The sequence below is a fragment of the Aplidium turbinatum genome, chromosome 3 (genome assembly GCF_918807975.1).
Source record: "Aplidium turbinatum chromosome 3, kaAplTurb1.1, whole genome shotgun sequence".
Classification (NCBI taxonomy): domain Eukaryota; kingdom Metazoa; phylum Chordata; class Ascidiacea; order Aplousobranchia; family Polyclinidae; genus Aplidium; species Aplidium turbinatum.
This window is the reverse complement of record NC_137474.1, coordinates 12667572-12689856: the sequence shown is the minus strand read 5'-3', so window position 1 is coordinate 12689856 and position 22285 is coordinate 12667572. Positions and strand designations below refer to the sequence as shown.

Below are 22285 nucleotides of genomic sequence, written 5' to 3'. Positions count from 1 at the left end.
TCTCGCTTCGGCCTCAGCTTGTATCTGGAGCTCCTCTCGTCTTAGCTGCAGGTTAATTTGTGCCACTATCCGAGACGAAGTCCTAGACATCCTAGTGCTTACATTTGAGGCGCTATCCTCAGGATGTATGTCAGCATCCAACATATCTGAGAACTCACTTTCTTTTTGTTCAAAGTTATTTTTTAACGAGTTAAATTCGGGATCTACCCTATCACGAAGTTCTGCCAAGATTGCAGAGTTAAAGATTTTAGTCAAAAGAGCATGGAAATGCCGTAATTCCTCTTCTAAAGTAGATAACTTAGATCTAAAAATTAACAGTTCCTGCTTATCACTCAAAGAACCTAAGGCTACAGAAAGTTTCCCAATTTGAGTCAAAATATCCCGTCTAAGATGCCGGGCCTCTCGAACTGACTTAGCCTCATCGTTACTGGGTCCCTCCCCAGAATGGCCTGCCCGACCGCAAAGAACATCATCAGGCTTAAACTCAGTCGAGTCTACGGCGGTCGAGTCCTTGTCGCCACCGAGTGTAGACATATTAAATGTTGGGGCTAAATTAACAATTAAAAAAATTAAGTTACACAAACACACAAAATTATTAGGCTACAGTAGTTATGAAAAACTTAACTGCAAAGACCGTAAAAATACAAAAAAGAATTTAAATGCACGATACCGTAGCTGTACGGGTATGAAGTCCTAAAGTCCACAAAACTTGCTTGGATTCTTCCACTTGAATCTACAAGCACAGATGGATTGTCTTTTAATCTTCTTTCTTGCCAATGAATGTCAAAGTTATTTTTCTTCTGTACCAAACTGAGAAGAATTGTCTTTACTTTTCTTTGCTTCTGTAAGAGTGTAGACTACCAACCAACAAATCTTCTTTTATTATTTCTTGTACTTCTAAGTAGTTCTTCTGCACTAGCTGACAACAAACACGTCGTTTATTTTTATGCCTTCAAGTGCTTCTTGGCCTACCAGCTAACAAATCGTTTTTTATTTTTCTTGCTTTAATTTCTTCTTGACCTACCAACTGACAAGAACTCGTCTTTTATTTTTTTTTTGTGTGCTTCTAGTGCTTCTTGGCCTACCAGCTAACAAGAACTCGTCTTTTATTTTTTATGGTCACAGCGGTAAACCATAATCTCTTCGTGGCAAAATTGTAACATAAGATTCCCAAATCCGTTCGTCTGCATGTAGGTGACCGAAAAATAAACACTCTTTCGAAACGTCTTTTCAATAAGTGTATTCCTGTAAAATTAGCCCGCGGCTATCGAAATCGAGATGCAAAGCCGTACACCTCTAAAACTGTCACTACGATACAGATTACTTGGATAAAAGACGGAGAGTTTGTCCAGCTAGCAAGCACCAAATAAACCAGTTAAATGTGCGACCGACTTCCAACAAACAACTTCAAGAATGAATCAGAAAAATTTGTGATAACTCAAAGGCACGCCAGCAGTAGCGCGACGCGACATATCATGTCCAAACAGGTTTCAAACTGAAACAGGTTTAAACAGGTTTGACACAGTCTTACGAACGATGGCGCAATTTTGGCTCATGTTTTAGGAATTTCCATGACGTAATATTCAGTAGACTTGAACGGTTTTTATATGACGTTTGACCAGGCGAACAACCGTCTGGAACAGCTGTTCGTATCCAAAGTTCCAAACAATAGCTTATTATCGACACATACTATTCCTTCTGCTTTAGGCTGTCCGTATCCAAAGTTCCAAACAATAGCTTACTTGTTCTGAAATTCTTTCTTCAGCCATGTATTTTTCGAGAAAATGATCTTTCACCTCTAAAAAACTTCGAGAAAATGATTTTGCACCTGGCGCCAAAAAATCACGTGATTCTCGTGACGAGATGAACATGTCACGCATGATTGCGTACCTCTTCGACCAGTGGGTAATGTTAAAGTGCCTACCACAGAACAGAGGCTGCACGGTTGCCAATTTGTTTGTTTTTTGGCTGTTTTTTAACTCCTTAGAATTAATTTTTTAAATAAAAAAAGCCAAAAAAATTAGGCTTTTTCTGGCTTTTTTTCATGTTTTATCAATTTTTTGACAAATTAATAAAAAGCCAAAATAATTTTGGCTTTTTTTGGCTTAATTTTTTCTTTCCCGATTTTTTTTAGAAAAAAAAATTCAGTCAGCGTCAATCGGAGCAGTAGCCTAGTTTGTAGTTTCTACCTTATATTTGGTTGTAGGTGTCCGACTAAATGTCGTTTTGAAGCCGAAACTAAAAAAAAAATTCTAGTTGCTTGTCTTTTCATTAACTATGTATCTCCGTTGTCGCTGAAGTCAAAGTTGGGTGGGACACTATTTGGTTGTGCACTTTTTATGTATATGTGTATGTTTTATTAATGAATACTAATTGGCTTTTTCTTGGCTCTTACACGTATTTTCTTCTGGCTTTTTTTAGACTTTTTTGGTGAAGACAGGTTGGCAACTCTGAGAGGCTTTTCATCATATTCAAGTGGTAGCATAGACATCTTATTATTAAGATGTCTGTGAGTGGTAGGCACTTTAGCATTACCCACTCGTCGAAGAGGTACGCAATCATGCGTGACATGTTCACTCGCGATTCATCTGATTTCAGTCATGTGACTCGACACGTGATATTCTGATCGAAAAATTTTGATACAAAGAAATTTAACTGAATGCTTTGCCACAACCACCGTTGCCTAATGGATAGGGCAGAGGAGTAGTAATTTCGATTTCGTGGGTTCGATTCCCACCCTCTGCTAATACTATTTTTTCTTCTGCAACTGAACTGAGTGCAAGAAGGATCTTAATGACTGCAATCAATGGAGTTTATAAGGACAATTGTGACTAAACAAAACACAAAGCAATTTCACATTGAAAAGCAGGCGCTCTTCGACGAGGGGTGATGTAAAAGTGCCTACCTATTCAAGTAGCCAATTGCAGAGTTGCCAGATGGCATTTTTTAGGCCAAATTCCAGAAAATTGGCCTTTTAAAATTGCAGTTGGCCTAAAAATAATGATGCAAATAAGGCCAGAAACAGAAAATCTGGCCTTATTTGGCCCTTTTTATGGCTGCAAGTTTTGACCGGTTTAGAAAGTATTATTTTAAGGAAATTCAATTTCAATTGTAATATAAAAGTATCACTTATCAATCATCATCACTTAGAGGCTGACCTATATTCGTTTTAATTTTAATTAGTGAGTAGAGACATAGGTAGATAGTAGAGAATGTGTTAGCGGTGGACAGGGCGGTTCTATTAAGTTGCACCTGCCTTAAACCGTAAAGTATACACTTGCCTTGTTTGTTAATGTGATGTGTTTGCATTCCATTTGTGCAACCTTGTCGTATTTTGTTTGCTGCTAAATAATTTCAAAACCGAGTATTAGTTTTAGTTCTTATGACATCTTAAACGTATTGATTTCGTACTGGGTTAGTCTGTGAATAAGTTTATTATAAAAGCCTACGACAACACATTTCACTGATTGTTGAACACTCCACGTTTACTTCTGATCCGGTTTGCAATACGCAAAATGCTACAGAACGACAAGGAATCTTTGCATTCGTTTATTTTTGATTTTTTAGATTCGTGGTTTTAAACTTCTATACATCAAATAAGTTTTGATGTGAGTGAAGGCTATATTTTATATTGTTATTGCAAAATTAAATTTTATACATTCTTTAGTTGATACAAACAGTGTTTTATTTTAATAATTCTTCTTTAGTCATGTATAGCACTGAAAATAGTTTCCAATCCTGTAGTTGTAGACATCCCTGGTACATATACTCAATAAGACAAATTCATGCTTATTGCTTAGCTAGATGTTCCGAATAGCACTGTTCATGAATTGAAGTGATAATGGTTTCTAGTTTATCTGTTACTACAGTAATTTTTCATTAATCAAATTATGCAAACGAACCGGTCATTATGCTCTGACAGTGCTAAATTATTATCTGTCATATTTGATCGTAAAAGGGCATTTTCAAAAAATTATTTCAATTAAGTTGTTAGCGTTTATTTAGCCTTAGAACTAAATAAAAAATTTGGCCTTTTTTTGGCCTTATTTTATAATTGGATTTGGCCTTACTATAGCTTGAGTATCTGGCAACCTTGGCCAGTTGCCTACTGCTTCTGTATTATGTAAGGAGGAGTATTGCTAATGTTAGGTTACAGCCTAAGTAGCTAATGAAAGTAAAGTATTAAGAGTGATATTAGTCATGAGGATGTATTCAATTTTATTTTTTTGTTGCTGAGGCGAACATCTAGGCTATTCTAGAGAACAAATAAAATAAACACATGAATTTGTCACCAACAACACTTTTCATTAGGCTGTCATTCATTACTACATGTGTGCTTCTCTCTGTTTTTGTTTTATTTTTTGCTATTTGTTTTTTTGGGTTTTGTGGCCGTGCTAACTACTGATATATGGCCTACTACATAATTTTTCATTCAGGCACGTTTTAAACCTTTCAAGGTTTTGCCACCTTTTCCCGTTCGTTAACGTGCTGGTAGGTTTATATCAATTTTTGTAGTTAGTATCTTTTTCGTCCCGGACGCGTTAATGACGAAAAATAAAATGATTGATTAGAAAGATGTACCGGTAACTGAACGGTATAAACCATAAAGCTTAAAATATGCATCGATAAAACAGTGTTTAGAAAAGACTATCTTAAAACTGCACAGCTACCAAACCTAGAAAAGAAAGACAAGAAAATAGAATCTATTCGAATAAGCTTAAGTGAAGATGATCGAGCTGATTGAAATCGATTTTTAATTATTTATGATTGAACTGACTCGTGTGAAAATAAATTCTTTTGCATGTTTTAAATCCTATTGATACACATTGGATTGCTATTTTTTTTAAAAAATACGTATTTCAGGTTATGATTGGTAAATAAGTTTTAGTATTCATTGGTTAGGTCTAAGCTAAGAATTAACAAATTGTTTTTGAGCGGTAGCCTATTGGCTTGCTCTGATTGTTAATGCACTTTGAAATGAAAAACAGAGGCTGTGTGACATTGCTAGCATGCTTGAAAATTGGTTGCAACATTCAAAGTCGTTATTTTGCACAAAGAACTAGCTTTCATACCAGAAGCATGACTCAAGTGAAGTTGCATAGTTTGTACTCACTTAACAACAAAAGAAATGCTGTTGTTCCTGTGTTAAGCATTTCAAGTCGACTTGTCTGCTTCAATTCTCCATATGCAAAACACTACAAAGCTACATTTAACTTTTACGACTTGTTTGGTTCAAAGGCTCAAAAGTATTTTCAGTTTAATAATCTTCAATCAGATGCAGTATTTCAAAGATTTTATTCCTTATCTTCACACCACTTTCAGTCAGAAGGACATTATCATTTTGCGCAGAGTGGAAAAAACAACAGCAAAACATCATCTGTGCTTTATTTCTCCTCTGTTCTTGTGTTTATGGTTGGACTTGCTTATGCTGCAGTTCCTCTGTATCGTATGTTTTGTCAAGCAACAGGTATTGGTGGAGACCCAAAACTTGGCCACAAGATAGACAAAGTTGGGACGATGGAACCAATCAGAGCGAGAAAGATTCATGTAAGCTTCAATGCAGACCATCATGCTTCCATGCAATGGAATTTTAAGCCAAGTCAAAAATCCATTACAGTGGTGCCTGGTGAAACAGCACTGGCATTTTACACTGCAAAAAATCCCACTAATAAACCAATAGTTGGTATTGCAACATACAATGTAATTCCATTTCAAGCAGGGCTGTACTTTAATAAAATTCAATGCTTTTGCTTTGAAGAACAGTGGCTTAATCCCAATGAAGAAGTCGATATGCCAGTGTTTTTCTACATAGATCCTGATTATGATGATGATCCTCAGCTGGCCAATACTGACGACATTATTCTAAGTTATACATTTTTTAAGGCTGAAGAAGGTCAGACATTGCCGTTACCTGGCTTTATGAAAGCTAACTCTGTTGTAAATTTGAACACAAAGTCAGAATAGTGTTGTTATTATTTTGGCTGAGACTTATAATGTTCTTCTATTCTTATGTTTATTTCAGTCTGCAATGTGCATTGTGTAACAATGGTTGATATGCCAATTTCGAAAAGTCGATTTCAATAATTTGCATAATTGAGTTAATTTTGAAATCTTTAACATACGTTACATTTTTTAGTTAATTCATTCATTCTTTGAGTGATTGTGATCAACTTGTCACCATAGCCTACTTCAGCGGTCGGGAACCCATGGCTCGCCAGCCATATATAGCTCTTTTGATTACGGCATGTGGCTCACGGATAAATCTAATCTTTAGTTCAAAACGCAAAAGTTTTATCTTGACTTTTCAATGCAATTTTGAGCTAAAAATATTCTCAGAATGCATTAAATTAAATGTAATTTCTCAAAAATTTCTAGGATAGACCACCAAACTCCTCGTTGTTTTTGTCGTCTTCAATAAAGAAGCGGCACCATCTTTCACAGCTCACCAGCTCCACTACATGTTAGTTGTATTAAGTGACATTAAAACATTATATGACTCTCACAGAAATATATTTTGAAGAATGTAGCTTTCATGGGTCATGAGAAGTTATGTAGGCTATAGTGCATATGATACACTCACAATTGCTTCCATCCAGCTGATTTTACTCAGTAGTAGCAATGTTTATTTGATAATAAAAGTAATTTGCGTTCTTCTGGTGACTGTTTACTAGGTTACCTCCTGATGTTAAAGATGATACACAGTACACGTTTTGCATCATCAAAAAAACTGCAGTTAATGATTTTCACAAGCACCTTAACAGCATTTCATCATCCATTCAATTTACCATAGAACATGAAGTCAACGGCATAATTTCATTTTTGGATGTTAAAGTGGTTCGCCATAGCAACAACAAAAAACTAACCACTACCATACACAAAAAACCAACACATACAAACAGATACCTGCAGTTCAACTCACATCACCCCAAGCATCAAAAACTCACAGTGGCCAAAACATTGTACAACAGACTGGACACTCGCATAACGGATGATTCTGAACGTTCACACCACAAGAAAAACATTCACAACACTTTAATGCTCAACGGATTTCCACGAAAACTTGCTTGCATACAGCGACCCAAACCGAAACCTTCGCTTCCTCTTTATAAATCTTTTACTTGTCTTCCTTACATAAGGGAGGTAACCGACAAAATTCAGCGTATCCTCAATGGCATAGGAATCAAGGTTGCGATGAAACCCTATCTGACAATAGGTAAATACCTTCCCTCGGCTAAAGACCCCATGAAAGAAGGTGAAGTTTTTGGATTGATCTACCAAGTTCCGTGTCATGACTGTGATTTAATCTACATTGGACAGACAAAACGTGATCTTAAATCTAGAATCAACGAGCACCAAAGAGCTATTAAATTTCAACATCCGGAGCATTCCGCTCTTTGCAAACATTCTATAAATTCAGACCATAAAATTACTTGGACCAACGCTACCATTCTTAAAACTGAAAAGGATTATACAAAAAGATTGTTTACAGAAAAGTGGTACATAAACCAGAAAGTACAACATGCTCTTAACCAGAAAGATGGTCAGAATTTCCCCTCTGTGTACAAAAAATTACTTTAACTTTAGCTTCACCTTTTCCATTCTCAGTGCGTCTTCTCTATCATTGTTATTGGTAATCCCCTTGTTTTCTGTCTTGTCTGATGTCTTTTCAACGTTTCTTGACGGTGGCCCAATAGATGGATAAATTTACGCTGTTGGAAAGCAGCCTACTGGTTTTAGGCATTCACTGCATTCAGTTTAACCTCTAGGTATCTTGTTGCGTGTTTATTTCTGATTTTTGCTGCTTTACTTTATTCATTTTATCAGTACGTTTTTGTGTTGTGCCATCGTTGCTGAACAGGTTGTGTTAACCTGTTTTAGCCACCTTGATAAAGTCAGTCGTGCTGACTGACGAAACGTCGGAAGTACAAAAGCTAGTTATCATCTTTAACATCAGGAGGTAACCTAGTAAATAGTCACCAGAAGAACGCAAATTACTTTTATTATCAAATGCCTGGTGAACAGTCTCGCTCTGTTTATTTGATATATATTAAATGAAATAATTTATATCTAAGTTTTAAAGCATTCAACATGTATTATGGTTTTATAGGAAAACTCAATCACGTAACATTTCACTGAATTATTGCTCAGCAAACGATTGGAATATTTCAAAATCATTTTTATTTGTTCTGATAAAAATACTTCTTTGTATTATACCAGCTTTCATAGCATTTTTTATTGTGGAATTTGAACAATGGTATTTATGTAGGTTACAGTGCTCCAGTCCAGATGTATGTTTTATATCATACGAAAGAGTCATTGAAGAAATAATGTCATCAGCAACTTTATTTTTGTTAGTAAATACCGCTACACTAAATTATAATGCATTGTTTTTAGTAACAATAAAAAAATGTATTATCATGTGTAGAATTGCAACAATAATGCTATGGTCGTCCCATCAGTAAAGGACTTTCATCCAAACTGTGTATTTACAACAGCCATTTGGGCACCTTTACTTGTTTTAGTGCTACAGTGGTCAATAGGCTATAAAACACAGCTACAGTGCTACATGGCGATATTATATATCATTGGTTGATATGTGATTATGAGATGGAATTAACTGAAAGAATTAACTAAAAATACTCAATTGTAAAGACTTTTTATTGGTATAATTTCACAATTAACTGATGTAAAAAGACGTTATTAATGCTTATCGTGTGATTGTGGTAAGAAAATGTTTCATTTATATATATGATAATAAGTTTTTTTATGAGCCTTCGTATGTTATATAGCACTGATGTTGTTTTCATGATAAATGGCTGAGCAAAAGCCTGCTGGATCATGGGGAAAGGACAAGGAAAAGAATAATCCCCTTGCCTTAAATCATGAATCAATTAAAGCAGCTGCAGAATCTATAGGATTATCACAGATTCCCGACCATGCCACAACGTACCTGAGTGATGAAGCTACATATAGAATCAAAGAAATCATTCAGGTAATTTTATATCAACATAGCTTTTTGTTATTTTAATTTTAATCATACCTACAGTTTACACGAAAGCCCTTTGTAGCATTCAGCTAAATTAAAAAAATTACTTGCACATATATGTACTGTGCATGTAATTGTACAATTAAGACCTGAGTTAGTAGAACTATTGAAGTTACATTTTGTGAAAATTGAGTTGTCCCCAAAATAAGTTGTATTATATGGTTGTGAATGCCTTTTCCTGCTTAAAATTTGATTTAGAAATGGCTTAATTTTTATATAACACATGCTGATTGCTGGTAGTGGTAGTAGCATAGAAACATGTAAGCATTAAACAACGCTAAAAGATCTTTCTTTTTTCTTCATCTCAAAAGTCATAATTTGAACTTAAGTATTTCTTCAACTCAGGTCTTTAATTTTACATGAACTTTTATTAAACCTTTTATTTGAACTATTACAATTTCAACAGGAATCTTTAAAGTTTTGTCATCACAGAATGAGTAGCACATTGTCCTGTCAGGACATAGACAATGCACTGAAGGTAAGCATTTTATTGGAAACGATTGGTCTTAGCAATTAGAACATTTGTTTTCTTTCCATAGATGCTGTTGATTATTTTTTTCTAACAGGACACAGCGCCAAAACGTTATAATTTTTCCCGTTATTGGTATTGCTACTATGTGAACAATATCATTTAATATTCATAATTATGTCCTTCAACTTTATTGCGTATATTGTCAATCACCTGTTGGTAACACAACAAAACTACTTTTTTCCCAAAGGATATAATGCTAAAAAGACACAAACATTTTATATATGATCAGTTGATCCCCAAATTGTAAATTTGTGTGTACGGTATATGGATTGTGGTTACAACACTTGTCATAACTACAATGTGATTGTGAGGTTTCATCATGTGCTTTCTTCATGATATGCTATCACAACCATTTTTTGCACTTTCTGCATGACTGAAAACATTTGCTTCCATTAATATTTCAGGCTAAGAATTTGGAACCTTTGTATGGATTTGTTGCTAAAGAATTTATTCCTTTTCGTTTTTCAAGTGGAGGTGGGAGAGAGGTCCATTTTGTTGAAGAGAAAGAAATTGATTTGAATGAAATAATCAACGATAGTTTACCAAAAGCTGCTCACGATGTAGCAATCAAAGGTATAATGAAAGTTGTGCTTGAGTACATTTTGTTACATACTCTACTTCAGAAATTTTTGCTGTAAAATATTGAATTCAATTTCTGTATAATTTAAATCAGAATTTTCCAAACTGTGCGTTAGGGGAGGGTTGTAAGTGCAGTCCTCGAAATTAGCGGCGGCACGCGGCAATTGCCGTGGTAAATGCTGCCGCAAACGTCGTAATGGCCATTCTGCTACGACAATAAAAATGCCGTCGCAAAATGAGCATTTAATAAAAAATAAAAATTGTTCAAAATTTGTTCCTGTGTTAGTTACTCGAAGCGGGAGGTTAATCAGCAGAAACATCGCACCGAGACCTCATCTCGGACTATTTTACTTGCTGTAAACACTCACGCAGTCTTCGAAATTAGCATATTTTTACTTGGCAAAAGCGTTGCCGAGGCCAAACGGCAAAAGTTGAAACAGCGTCGGCAATTGCTGTGAACGTTTATTAGTTATTACGAAAACATTGTACCAAAACATGTAAAACGAGAAGCGAAAAATGTACTGGAGTAGTCTATCACGACCGCACTGTTTGATTTTTTGTGATGTAATAATACCAAAAGTAGCGATAAAGCGAGCAACGCGATACGCACGCTGTTACGTAATTCACTTTAAATAACTCAGGGCGAAAAGTAAGTTAATTTTGGGTTGATTCAACGTTCGAGTCAGCACAAATCGATTTAATTTTCTCGGCGGGTTACATTGCGTGACAACAATGCCAAATAAGTTACGTTTGTTTTACATTAATTCGACATCTAGCGACGTTGAATTATCATAAAATAACGTTAATTGCTCAACCAGGTACAGGTAACAAATTAATAGCTCCCTTCAAGAAGATTGCCTCGATTTACGTATAAGCTAACATAATTTCGGCACAATTGGGATACTGCGAACACTAACTTTTCCTTCTGTTCCCTCTGTTTGATAACTTATAGCAGGTAAATTCCACTTTTTAACTGTATTTTCCTTCACCATGATTTATATTCGCAACGACACCGGTAAACGATAAGCATTCGATGAAAGAATAACTTTTGCGTAACAGTTAAGCCAGTATTTATGAGGTTGCAAATTTTTTACAGTTCACAAGAGCATTGTCAGCGCCCAGCGCGTAAAATAGCTTGCGTAATGCTCTGGGCTACCGCCGTGTGACACGATGAAGAAGCGCATTGTTTGCCGTCGTAAATGAAAGCTAATTTCGAGGTCTGAAGTGTGTCGCAAAAGTCTGGTGATTTGAGTGTTAGGGTGGCACAGAACTACAAATTATCGAATTGGTTTATCATGAGACCACTTAATACTTCCTCTATTTTACTGTCTTATGAAAGTTTTCATATAAACATCACAGTTAGGAATAATAACATATATATATACAATGTACATATTTCATTCTATCATACTGCTATTCGATAAATTAGACTTTTTAAAGAGACAGCAGAGAAAGTTAGTTTGAGCAAAAAATCAACTAGTTATGATTATGGATAAATATTTCATTAGTAATAGACAAGGTGCAGATGTCTTTAAAATGGAATTGTCTCCGAAAAATTGAACTAGGTGTGTCATCATAGATTATGAAGTTCTTTGGTGTGCCGTAGTGTAAAAAAGTTTGAGAATCACTCAATTAGATAATTTACATTTTATAGGTCACATAATGGAAATCAAGCTTTTACTTCAAGTTTTGCATAATTGGATTCACCACCACCTCTAAATAAGTGACATAAGCTATTTGCTTTCAACAGTTGTAGCAATTTTGTTTATTCTTCCAGCTCATTGGTTGGCCATCGAGGGAGTGCAGCCTAGTATTCCAGAAAACCCTGCTCCGGAACGACAGTTTACCATCGATGTTCTGAAAAAACCTGATGTGAAAGAAGTCACCACAGGAATAAAGCCATTGAAGCCATGCCATGTTTCTAATAATAATCCACTTACATCTATTTCCAAGGTTGGACGTTGTTAATGTGTTAGTTAAACTTGCTGTTTATTCATAAACTTTCACATATTGCATTTTTATTTTTCACAAAAATTAGCCTTAATTGATTTAAAATGTGATCTTCAAATACAGGCTTAGAATAGCTATTTTCCCCAATATACTTCAGAAATTTTTAATCCCAAGAATTAATCGCTGATATGCTTCATGTTATTGTTTGGTACAGGAAACTAAGTTATACCAATGTTGTAGTCTTCCATTCAACAACAAAATATCTTTATAATTTCATAAGTTTGTTATTTTTCGTACCGATACGGTCAGTGATGTCTCTTTATATCAGCAGTGCTCTGTGAATCAAGAGCGAGCTTGATTGCCAAAATTCATACTTTTTGCCTTGATTAGTCTGCATTTGGAATCGATGTCCAATAGACGGGCTTTTCCCCGTTGGATGAGCCTTTCGTTTTAATCGTAGTCCAAGATTATTATTTCTCCAATGTACCTGCGCAGAAAGCTGATCAGACGGCCGGTGTGGTGGCATTGAAAGCTCGATTCACACATGAGCTCTCTGTGGAACAGCAGCTTTACTACAAGGAAATAACAGAAGCAGCGGTCGGGTCAAGCGAAGCCAGGAGAGCGGTGAGTGCACATTATCAAACAGCTGTCGTGGAACATCGGCTTGGAAACTTTGACTAAACATGTATTGAACAGTCCGAATGCTTTTCTTCATAAAAAAAGACTTAAAAAATTATTCTGAACGTTTTGCATACTCGCAGAGAGGTGGACCGTTTTCACGATGTCGAGCTATGTCGATCTGCAACCGTTCGTTTGTCAATCAATCGCTGAATCACGCAACAGTTGATTCTGTTTTCCCTGCGAGCTTTTTGTATACATGTTGTACGAGCCTTGCCACTTTGGTTTTGTAACTTTCTTGCTCAACCGCACACCCGTCACGACTTAAATCGTGGTTCTTCGATCTCACAACTTTGACATTCCCTTTTATCGCTCATTGAGCCACTGTTGACACAGTTACTGAGATGAGAATGGAGAAAGTCTTGATACTGGCCCGGCTATTTCAGACTGTACCCAGTCTGGTGTCGCAGCTTATTGGGGTTTACAACAATTCCCTTCCGTCATGATTGAACGCTCATACCTTCACTGTAACTGTGGCAAGGGACTTGAAGGGGTCATGTTGTGTTGTAGCACGGGATTTAGACTTGGGTTTGAAAAAACAGGCCTGTTCGAGAGCAAGGAGATTAAAAAGTCGGAGTTACCAGTGCTCACGGGGCGCGTACAGGTAGAATTGCAACTCCGGCCAGTGCAAGGTTTATTACAACTCTTGAACTGGGTATTTTTTTTCACAGGAAGCTTTGCAAAGCCTTGCCACGGATCCTGGATTGGCACAAATGCTTCCTAGGTTCAGCACGTTCATTTCTGAAGGCGTGAGGGTAAACGTGGTTCAGAATAACTTGGCCCTTTTGATCTACTTGATGAGAATGGTGAAAGCACTTATGGATAACCCTACCCTCAACCTTGAGAAATACGTAAGTTAAGATCGCTATGATTGTTGCTCAACGGCTTATTTATCTTTCCAAGCTGTTTTTGCTAGTTATTGGATTTATTTATTTCTTTAAAGGACTCAGAAAAGTTAAATAAGTATAAGAATCGTCTGAAAACATTTTATTTTACACTTCATTATCAGTAATTTGCCAAATATGCTTTGTTTGGTATTGTCGTGCAGACTCACTCAGTAGGGTCTGCTACTATTCGGTGAGTCCGATTCGGTGAGTTCCTAACCTCTAACTCCAAACCACTAACCCTAAAACGGCAATGATAATTAGGCTACGGTACACAATAATTTAAAAAAATAAATTGAAAAAATCCCCCGTTAAGGGATCGGACTCACCGAAACGGGCCATTCCGGACTCTGTAGGTGGGGCGTCTGAGAGCGTGGTTCGTGCGAAAGATGTGGCACTATGTATTTATAAATACTATTTGTTATCATTAACTTGCGCAGTGAAGTTTTAAAAGAATGCAGGAAAATTCCACGTGCTGAGCTGTGTTTTACGATTTTGATTAATTTGTGTGTGCTGCTTTTAGCTTCACGAGACCATCCCCGCTGTTATGACTTGCATTGTCAGTCGACAGTTGTGCACCCGACCTGATGTGGACAACCACTGGGCATTGCGCGACTACGCGGCTCGGCTGATGGCGCAAATATGCAGAAGCTTCAGCACTTCGACCAATCTGATACAATCAAGGATTACTGGAACCTTTTGCAAGGTTAGTTGTCGGATTGAAATATGAAACTATTTCGTTTGAAATTCAGCAAAAAAGATTAATTTTATACTTTGGAAACTATTTCTGTTTTTTTTTATGCTTTGAAACCAACTAATGTAACAACAATGCATTTTGTTCATCTGCCAAGAAATATCTTAAATTTTTTAGTTCATTTGGGCGGTTCTATGTTATCATACGTAAGCTGTTATACGTAAATTTTTATCCTTGCAGTGTTTGCATGACGACAAGTCCTCACTAGCGGCTAGATACGGAAGCGTGGCCGGGTTGGCAGAACTTGGATCAGATGTAAGGAGCTACAAACACTTGTTCGGCTAATGAATGGTTCACAAGATCTGCGAAGCTTAGTGGTTCAGCATAAAGGCGTCGTATCGTTGTTGTAGTTTTACAAACAATATTTTCGGTAACTAATTTACGCAATATTTGGTTGCACACGTTGAAGGCGAAAATCCTGTTGTTTATTTTGAAGTTAAACCAACGTCTTCCAATTCTGATATCATGTTACTACTTATCCAAGCGTTAAAACGTGTAGAATAACCGCATGTTTTACATTCATTTAGGTTATCCAGAGCCTTGCACTTCCGCGTTTGCGTGTGGAAGGAGAGCGTATAAAGAATATCCTAGAGAGCCCCTTGCTGAACGCCATCGACCGCACAGCCGCCGAGCATTTGAGAGGTTTGCTAGTGGTAAGTATTTGCTTGCTGTATCAGCAACAGTTGGCTGCGGGACGAATGAGAAAATGTGTTCAAAAAACATTTGTTTTAGTCATCGTTTTATAACTTTTTTGTGCTTTTTCATTCTATGTGTTCATTTTCTATCCTCTTTAAGTAACAATAGTTTTTAATGAGCATTATTAAGAACTGTGAAAGCGAGCATATCAATAAAGCTGCAAAAATATGCTGGTTAGCCGGTTATATGTTAGATTTTTTTAACTCAGTTATGACTATATTATTGTTTATCACAAGCCTTAAAGCAGCCGGCGGCCATCGCGGCCATGGCCGCTAAGTAGTGCTGGAATGACCGCCAGTGCTACCTCCTCAGTCGGCCAATTCGGCCGCCGGTTTCTTCTAGCTAATTATTTAATTTCGCAATAGAATGATCGTGGATTAACTGTCGAAAATATGTAGTATCAAAGAGTGACGCAGAATTAGGTCAGCGCGTCATAATCACCACTGTTGTATTGTACGGAAACATTTGCTATTGCATGGAAAATATCCAGCTGCGATCACCCAAGTCTTGTTTGTAATTCCCGACGTTTATTTTAACAAAGTGTCAATCCGAAGTGCTAATTTACATCGGCTGGCAATATTGTCGTTTTTATGTCGATTCAATGCTGTCGGACATTGAATCGTTATTAAAAAGGAGAACTACCCAGACAACAAAATTCGTCATTTTTACCCTGATTTAACAACTGCAAACGTAAAGTCAATGTAAAAATTACGGATTTTTGTCTGGGTGGGTTAGTTGACATCCAAGGGGAAAACACGTGTCTTCAGAGTTGAGAAATGTTTCCGTTGTGGGTTAGTGACTTCACACCCTCAATGGTGACATCATAACGGTATAAATGATCAGGTTTTGTGAAAAGCGGTATGCAGTTGAAACAATTTAGTGTCGTTAGTTGGTTTCGCAATACTGGATTACAATCCCGATAAAGCAGTTATTGCGTGGTACAACGATTCCATAGCAGGACGTCGCCCAGACTTCAGCAACACTAAGTGATCATTTTGGCATTGTTGCAAGTTTAATTCTATTTACTTGTGCTGTCGTTATTTGTATTTTGGCCTCCAAGCACGCAGATTTGGCCGCCGAGAAGGAGCTCTCGGTAGGCCACGATGGCTGCCGGAAAAAAACACGAGTTTTAAGGCCTGTTATCATGTTATTGCAATACAAAGAGTGTGAGTTACTGTTCATCAAAGGCAATCAATAGAGTCTGCAGTTGTTACGCTGTAGACGTCTTGTTCATTTCAGAACTGCAAAGACTCTGTTTTAATATTGAACTTTTGTGTAGATTGTACGCAAAAAAGAAGTTGTTTTTTTAGTTTCGTAGCCCATAACAAAAAAACTTTTTAAAAAACTGATCGACTTGCATCTGGTCGTTTAGTTAAATTTGGACACCACAGAAAAGGTTAAAACTGGTTTGAACATGGTAGCTTCATGGTTTTATGATAACACTGCCAGATCAGTGTTTTTACAAACCTTGGTTTGTCACCCAAAGTTGGGCCACCACCACTGCACAGTTGAAGTTCATGTGGCCTGATTTGTTTTCACAGCAAATTACGGTTAAAACATTTATTATGTCGCTGAACGTTTTCCAATTGCAGTCCTTGCGTGGACCTTATTTTAACCCTCTCTAGTCGCAAAGTAAAAGGCTTTGGACAGACCGTGCCAACAGATTTGACCAAATTTTTTTTTTTTTTAGAAACACAGTGGATTGGTGATCAAGTCATTGCGACAGCCCCCGGATATATCTGAGGAGTACACGAAAGAATACGGTTCTCTTGGTTCGTTCATATGCTCCCATGTCATCAAACTACGCGAACAAGAAGCGCACAAAAGTCGACTTCTTGCCAGCGCCGGTTTAAACCGGCCTGCAATCGGTGTGGTAAGTTCCCGCTTGAAAAATGTTTAGTTTGGGTGTTCATCGGGATAATTATATCATTTTGAAATATATTTTTTTCTATTTGAATAAGTTTGTACACTGATGAAGCTACAGTTTAGTGGCGAAAGCTCTAATGAACTTGAATTTGCCATTTTAGTGTGGTACTCTCTACTATTTTTGTTAGGGTTTGGAAAATTAAAATTTTGTTTGCATGATCTTAGGGAATGTAGATTATAGGGATGCGAAACTACATCCGCTTTTGGCTTATCCGCAACACTAGAAGGGTTACGATTTTTTTCTAATTTACAAAATATTGTACTTTTATGGGTTGTATAAGAAGAGTAAAGTTGGTTTTAAATAATTTAAGGTTCTTAGCTAAAAGCAAGCCAGCATCAAAGCGAAAAAAATGTCAAATTGGCAATTGACCCTTCCAATGTTGGCGAAACAACGGAGTTGCGTGTCCCGTAATGTACCGTCCCTAGCATGATCTAAGTACATTCAGTGATTGATGCCGCTATGATATGTTATCCGTTTCAGAGTGGAAGACCAACTTTAATGAGTACAGGAAGCTCCTCCAGTCAGTCTCACTCGCTTGCATCCTCTCCGGGCGTGGACAGACAATTCTCACTCACATCAAACCAGTCTGGCTTTGGTAGTTCAAGAATGACGTTTTACGGGACCAACAACAATAACAACAAGGTAGTTTTTTCTTATAGCAGTTTCACATGTTTTAACGTGCGGTCCTGTTATAGAAGCAAGTTAAAACAGTGGCTCATTTTCGGCAATTAAGAGGATATCTGTGAAATCGCATTTTAATCTCTTCCTTGCTATTAAACTTTTATTTAATTAAAAGATGAACAGAAAGTTTTACGGTAATTTTCAGGACAACGCATTGAGGATATCGTATCTCAACACTCCACTTATTCAATCAATCAATCAGTTTATTTTTCGTCATTAACGCGTCCGGGACGAAAAAGATACTAACTACAAAAATCGATATAAACCTACCAGCACGTTAACGAACGGGAAAAGGTGGCAAAACCTTGAAAGGTTTAAAACGTGCCTGAATGAAAAATTATGTAGTAGGCTATATATCAGTAGTTAGCACGGCAAGATATCATAATCACTTCTCTCCTAATCTCTTGAAAGTTTTTTTTAACGTTAAAATGTAAAAAAATCTGTACAAAATGGTGTTTAACTTAAAAAAAATTGTTCAGTTACTTTTACGTTATTCTATAGAAGATCAGTTTTGGATCACATTGTTAAACTTGTTGTTTCAGCAAAACTCTGTGTTTGACGGTTCTAACGTGGCAAGAGATTATCATTTGTGATGAGAGAGATGACGTCACCATGTTTCTCCGGTCGTGAGTCGTCCACCGCGAAACACCACAATTTGCGAACGATCCGCCGTCACGCGATTGGCTTACATAAGTCATGTGATATAAGATGGTCAGTACGGTACCACGTACCACACAAGCCGACTGAGAATGGAAAGTGACATTCACAACGAAAGAACTTGAATCACCAAGAAGTCTGTTCTGTTGATCAGTTTTGACTATTCTGTGGTGCATTACTTTATGTCTCAGACTTAGTTATGAACAGCAATCATTTTTCGCCTATTGTGTTAAAAGTAGAAAGATAAAACTTATTTTCTACTGTTTATGGTGACTGACAAATCTTTGTTTTTAAAAATATCGTCATCGACACTTGCTCATGTCCATTGTCTAAGCATGGGTTTCGTCTTCAAAATTGGTTTTACAATGTTGCTTCATCCATAAATAGGGGAGAGTTGGGCTAGTCGGAAAGATTTTTTTTTAAAGTGAAATTTAAAACAATTGGTGCATAACCTGACAAATTGAAGCGGCTTAAATTATCATCTATGGTGTCCTCTATCATACAACCAAAAATAAGTATTGAGTCAATTCAGCTTTTAATGAAAATTTAAAATAAACAAACATACAATTGATTTTTCAACTAACCCCATGCCTGGGGTTAGTTGAAAAACGTCAGTGTAATGCCCACTAATGAACTGGATACTCTTTTTTCATCCAACAAACATTTACATGGGGTTGTAAGCAAATATGTTTACTTGCTTTAAAATCAAAATGCAATGAATTCTACATCTAATCACCGTAAAAACATTTTTAATAAACGCATTGTTAAAACTTGTAATGCCGCATAGGCTATATAGCACTTTCCAAGTTATTCAAATTAAAATTTTACAATGTATGTCTGCTTAAAACAAGTACACTGGAGCTTATACTACTTATTATCATACCACGACGATATACTCGTAACATACTACATAGTTATACCGCTATCAAAACATTTTCCAACTAGCCCCACCCACTATTTTCCAACTAGCCCTATTAGCATATGACAAACTATTTTCCTAAAATATTCAAGCATAGTGCATTGGACTAAAATTTGTTTATTTCTTAGTGTTGTAAAACACCTATAGCTGACACACACCAAAAAAATTGTGCCTATCGTTAACGATATCGACGCATAAGATGTTTTTTAATACGCCAAAAAATTTACTTCGAAAGTAAAAAAACACAAAAATGTCAGCCAAACAAACATACCTTGACTCAACAAATCGAAACTAACATGGATTATGTGTTTTTATAAACTACTTCACATGTTTGCAGTAAATATTTAAAAAAGTTATGGAGAGTTAAAAAATGATCATTTTTCAACTAACCCCGCCTTCCATCTAACCCCACTCTCCCCTACTATAGATTTCATTGTGACTGTGAGATGACTAGAAATTACCACCCAGCAAATTAGTCCTTATTTAAATTGTTTCAGCGTTTGTACATGTTAAGTCAATATAAAAAAGGCTGATTTTCTTGCTGGGTGCAGTTATGTATGCCAACTCCATGAGTTGAAATCATAAATCGGTGTAACCACAGTTTATTTGCATTGTTTTGTTTAGTAAGTCAAGTTAGTTAGTTTCAATAGCGAAGTAAGCCCAAGAAGAAAGGATTTCGATCACTTTGCATTCTTACATTGCTTAAAATCATGAGTTGTATTTGAACTGCTATTCGTTCATGAATACTTGAAGTAAATATAAGTTTATTCATGCTAAAACATTGCATCTTTTCAAAGATAGTTTAAAGGGTTAGGCAGCGAAGTCTTTCCGGTGAAATCTGTGCAGTAGGCTATTTAGTTTCCGACTTGCTTCGATCGATTTTTAAAAACAGGCAGTGGCATTAATGTCCAAAATGTAATCAGTTGGTTTAATTATCATTTTACCTGGTTTAGTTTTGAGCACAAACTTCCAATTTACGTCATTGTTCATATGCCATTCAGGCGAATGTTGTGGTGTAGGCAGGGATATCTAAAGAAGGGGATACGAAGGCTTTTATTACGTCTGACAATAGAAGGGCTTTTGTTTATTGTAAATAATTTGTGTTGATCGTAAAATAACAATTGGCGTCGATAGTAGTTTAATAAATCTTGTTATGATAACTTGCATTGCGCTACTAGCATCAGGCCTGGATATTCACAGCATGCTCATGGTTGCTTGTTAATTCAACTACCCATATACTTGCTTTACATCTAGCCTTCTGCAAAGGCTTTGTTAATAAAAACAGCTTACTGGTAACTTTTCAACGGTCTTTGTAAACAAGTATTCTTTAAAATATGCTCCACATAACATTTGCTAACTGTCTTCTGTAGCTCATTGTACCAGCTGCACCACAAAACTTTCTACAATTTTAAAAAGAACCACATGTTTAAAGCACTACAAACTACCGCCCTGGTAGTGTCACAAGAATAAGGCAATCGCTGCGAGCCTTCATATCCCCTTCTCTAGATATCCCTGGGTGTAGGCTACGAGTTTTTTTTGCTGGTGTCAGCGTATGTGTACATGGCCTAGTGAAGAATTAGTGAACCATTTTTTGGGTGTTCACTTTATTCAGCGATCTTCAGTCATATATTTTGATTTGCACAATGCATGTCATTTTGATTTTATCTGGAAAGCCACTGTGGAAACTTCAAACCAAATATGCTCGAAACTTGCCGAAAAAAGTTACCACCCATAAACTAAAACGACAAAGTCAAAACGTTCGATTTTTTTTAAATATCTCGTCTTAAGAAAATACAATTCTCTTGAAAATAAAATAACTCTATCAACTGTAACGATTGATCGTTTTTATATTGCAACAAAATATTACTACCGTAGCCTACGTGCTTTTTCACCAAAAATTGTCCCTAAGTGTTCAGTTTTTTTGTTAATTTTGGTTACAAGAACATAGCAAACAAGGAGATGAGGTTAAATAACTTGATGCGTTATACTGATGCAAATTAAGCTGAACTATCACAAGATTTATAGGGTAATAATCTGCTTTTGTTCCGACGTTTCGTCAATCCGACATGACTGTCTTCTTCACGGAGCTAGATCAAGTAGCCTAGTGACTACCCGTCGAACAAGGTGAAACACAGGACTATGTTGCTGCAAATTAACTAAACATGGAAAACTTCCAAATAAAAATTATCGAGAACGTATCAAATTATTTTACTAGATGCGTGGTAAACAGCCTCATTCGATTTTTAAACAGGTAGCCTAGGCCTAAGGTATTGACTGGTATTTCAGCACAATTTGTAAAAAATCTTTTGCACAAAAGTTCCAAACTTTCAGATTAGGGTACGTGCATGCTTATATAGCGCACTGGGACATTGAATCAATTTCTTTGAAATAATGCTGTCGTATGGTTCACTCAAATAGATATACTGTAGTTTGCGAAAAAAATTTGTAGGCCTAGCCTAGGGATGGTAGAAGTAGGAGATTGCTCACTCAAAAGTGAGGTGGACAACTGGAGGGTCACAACGTTATGACAAAATTCGATGCAACTACAGCTTGAGATCTACTGCCATATGTCGCATACTCAGGTGCAGTTTATATGACCTGCCCACGTGTGTACAAAGTGTGTATCACCAAAATAAATGTAGGAAATATGTGATATCATGTTCATTTAATAGCATTCGTGTCATGATAATGCAGGGGTAGACTTCACGCAACACCGGTAACGGTAAGTAGCCTCAAACTGCTGTAGTGAGGTTTTGCAAATTTTGTAGCATCCAAAATTTTAACTAAATAAAGCAATTCATTTGATGAGAATAAATTCACCTAAAAGCAAAGAAAACGTTGTGCAGTTCTGCTAATTTTTGAATTTCTTAGTGACCCTCCAGCTGTCCATTTCGTAGAAAAAATCATTAAAGTGAGTCGTCCCGGTATTCTACCAGAGTCACTATATACATAGTCTGGAAAGTCAATGGCAAATCTGCCTGA

At 36.5% G+C, this 22285-nt stretch overlaps 2 protein-coding genes across 2 annotated transcripts; both read left to right on the top strand.

Annotated features, from left to right (window-relative positions):
- Nucleotides 1–4973: 4973 nt before the first annotated feature.
- On the top strand, nucleotides 4974–6377 carry LOC145767376 (cytochrome c oxidase assembly protein ctaG-like). Its single transcript, XM_082579185.1, has one exon. The coding sequence runs from the start codon at nucleotides 4978–4980 to the stop codon at nucleotides 5962–5964; it is 987 nt and encodes a 328-aa protein (XP_082435311.1). The 5' UTR covers nucleotides 4974–4977; the 3' UTR covers nucleotides 5965–6377.
- Nucleotides 6378–6492: 115 nt separating this feature from the next.
- Nucleotides 6493–21129, top strand: LOC145766321 (transcription initiation factor TFIID subunit 6-like). Its single transcript, XM_082578003.1, has 12 exons — nucleotides 6493–8992; nucleotides 9453–9524; nucleotides 9983–10151; nucleotides 11935–12110; nucleotides 12603–12731; nucleotides 13457–13636; nucleotides 14193–14375; nucleotides 14604–14678; nucleotides 14951–15076; nucleotides 16810–16992; nucleotides 17527–17688; nucleotides 18270–21129. The coding sequence occupies exons 1-12, from the start codon at nucleotides 8813–8815 to the stop codon at nucleotides 18318–18320; spliced, it is 1686 nt and encodes a 561-aa protein (XP_082434129.1). The 5' UTR covers nucleotides 6493–8812; the 3' UTR covers nucleotides 18321–21129.
- The last annotated feature ends 1156 nt before the right edge of the window (nucleotides 21130–22285 follow it).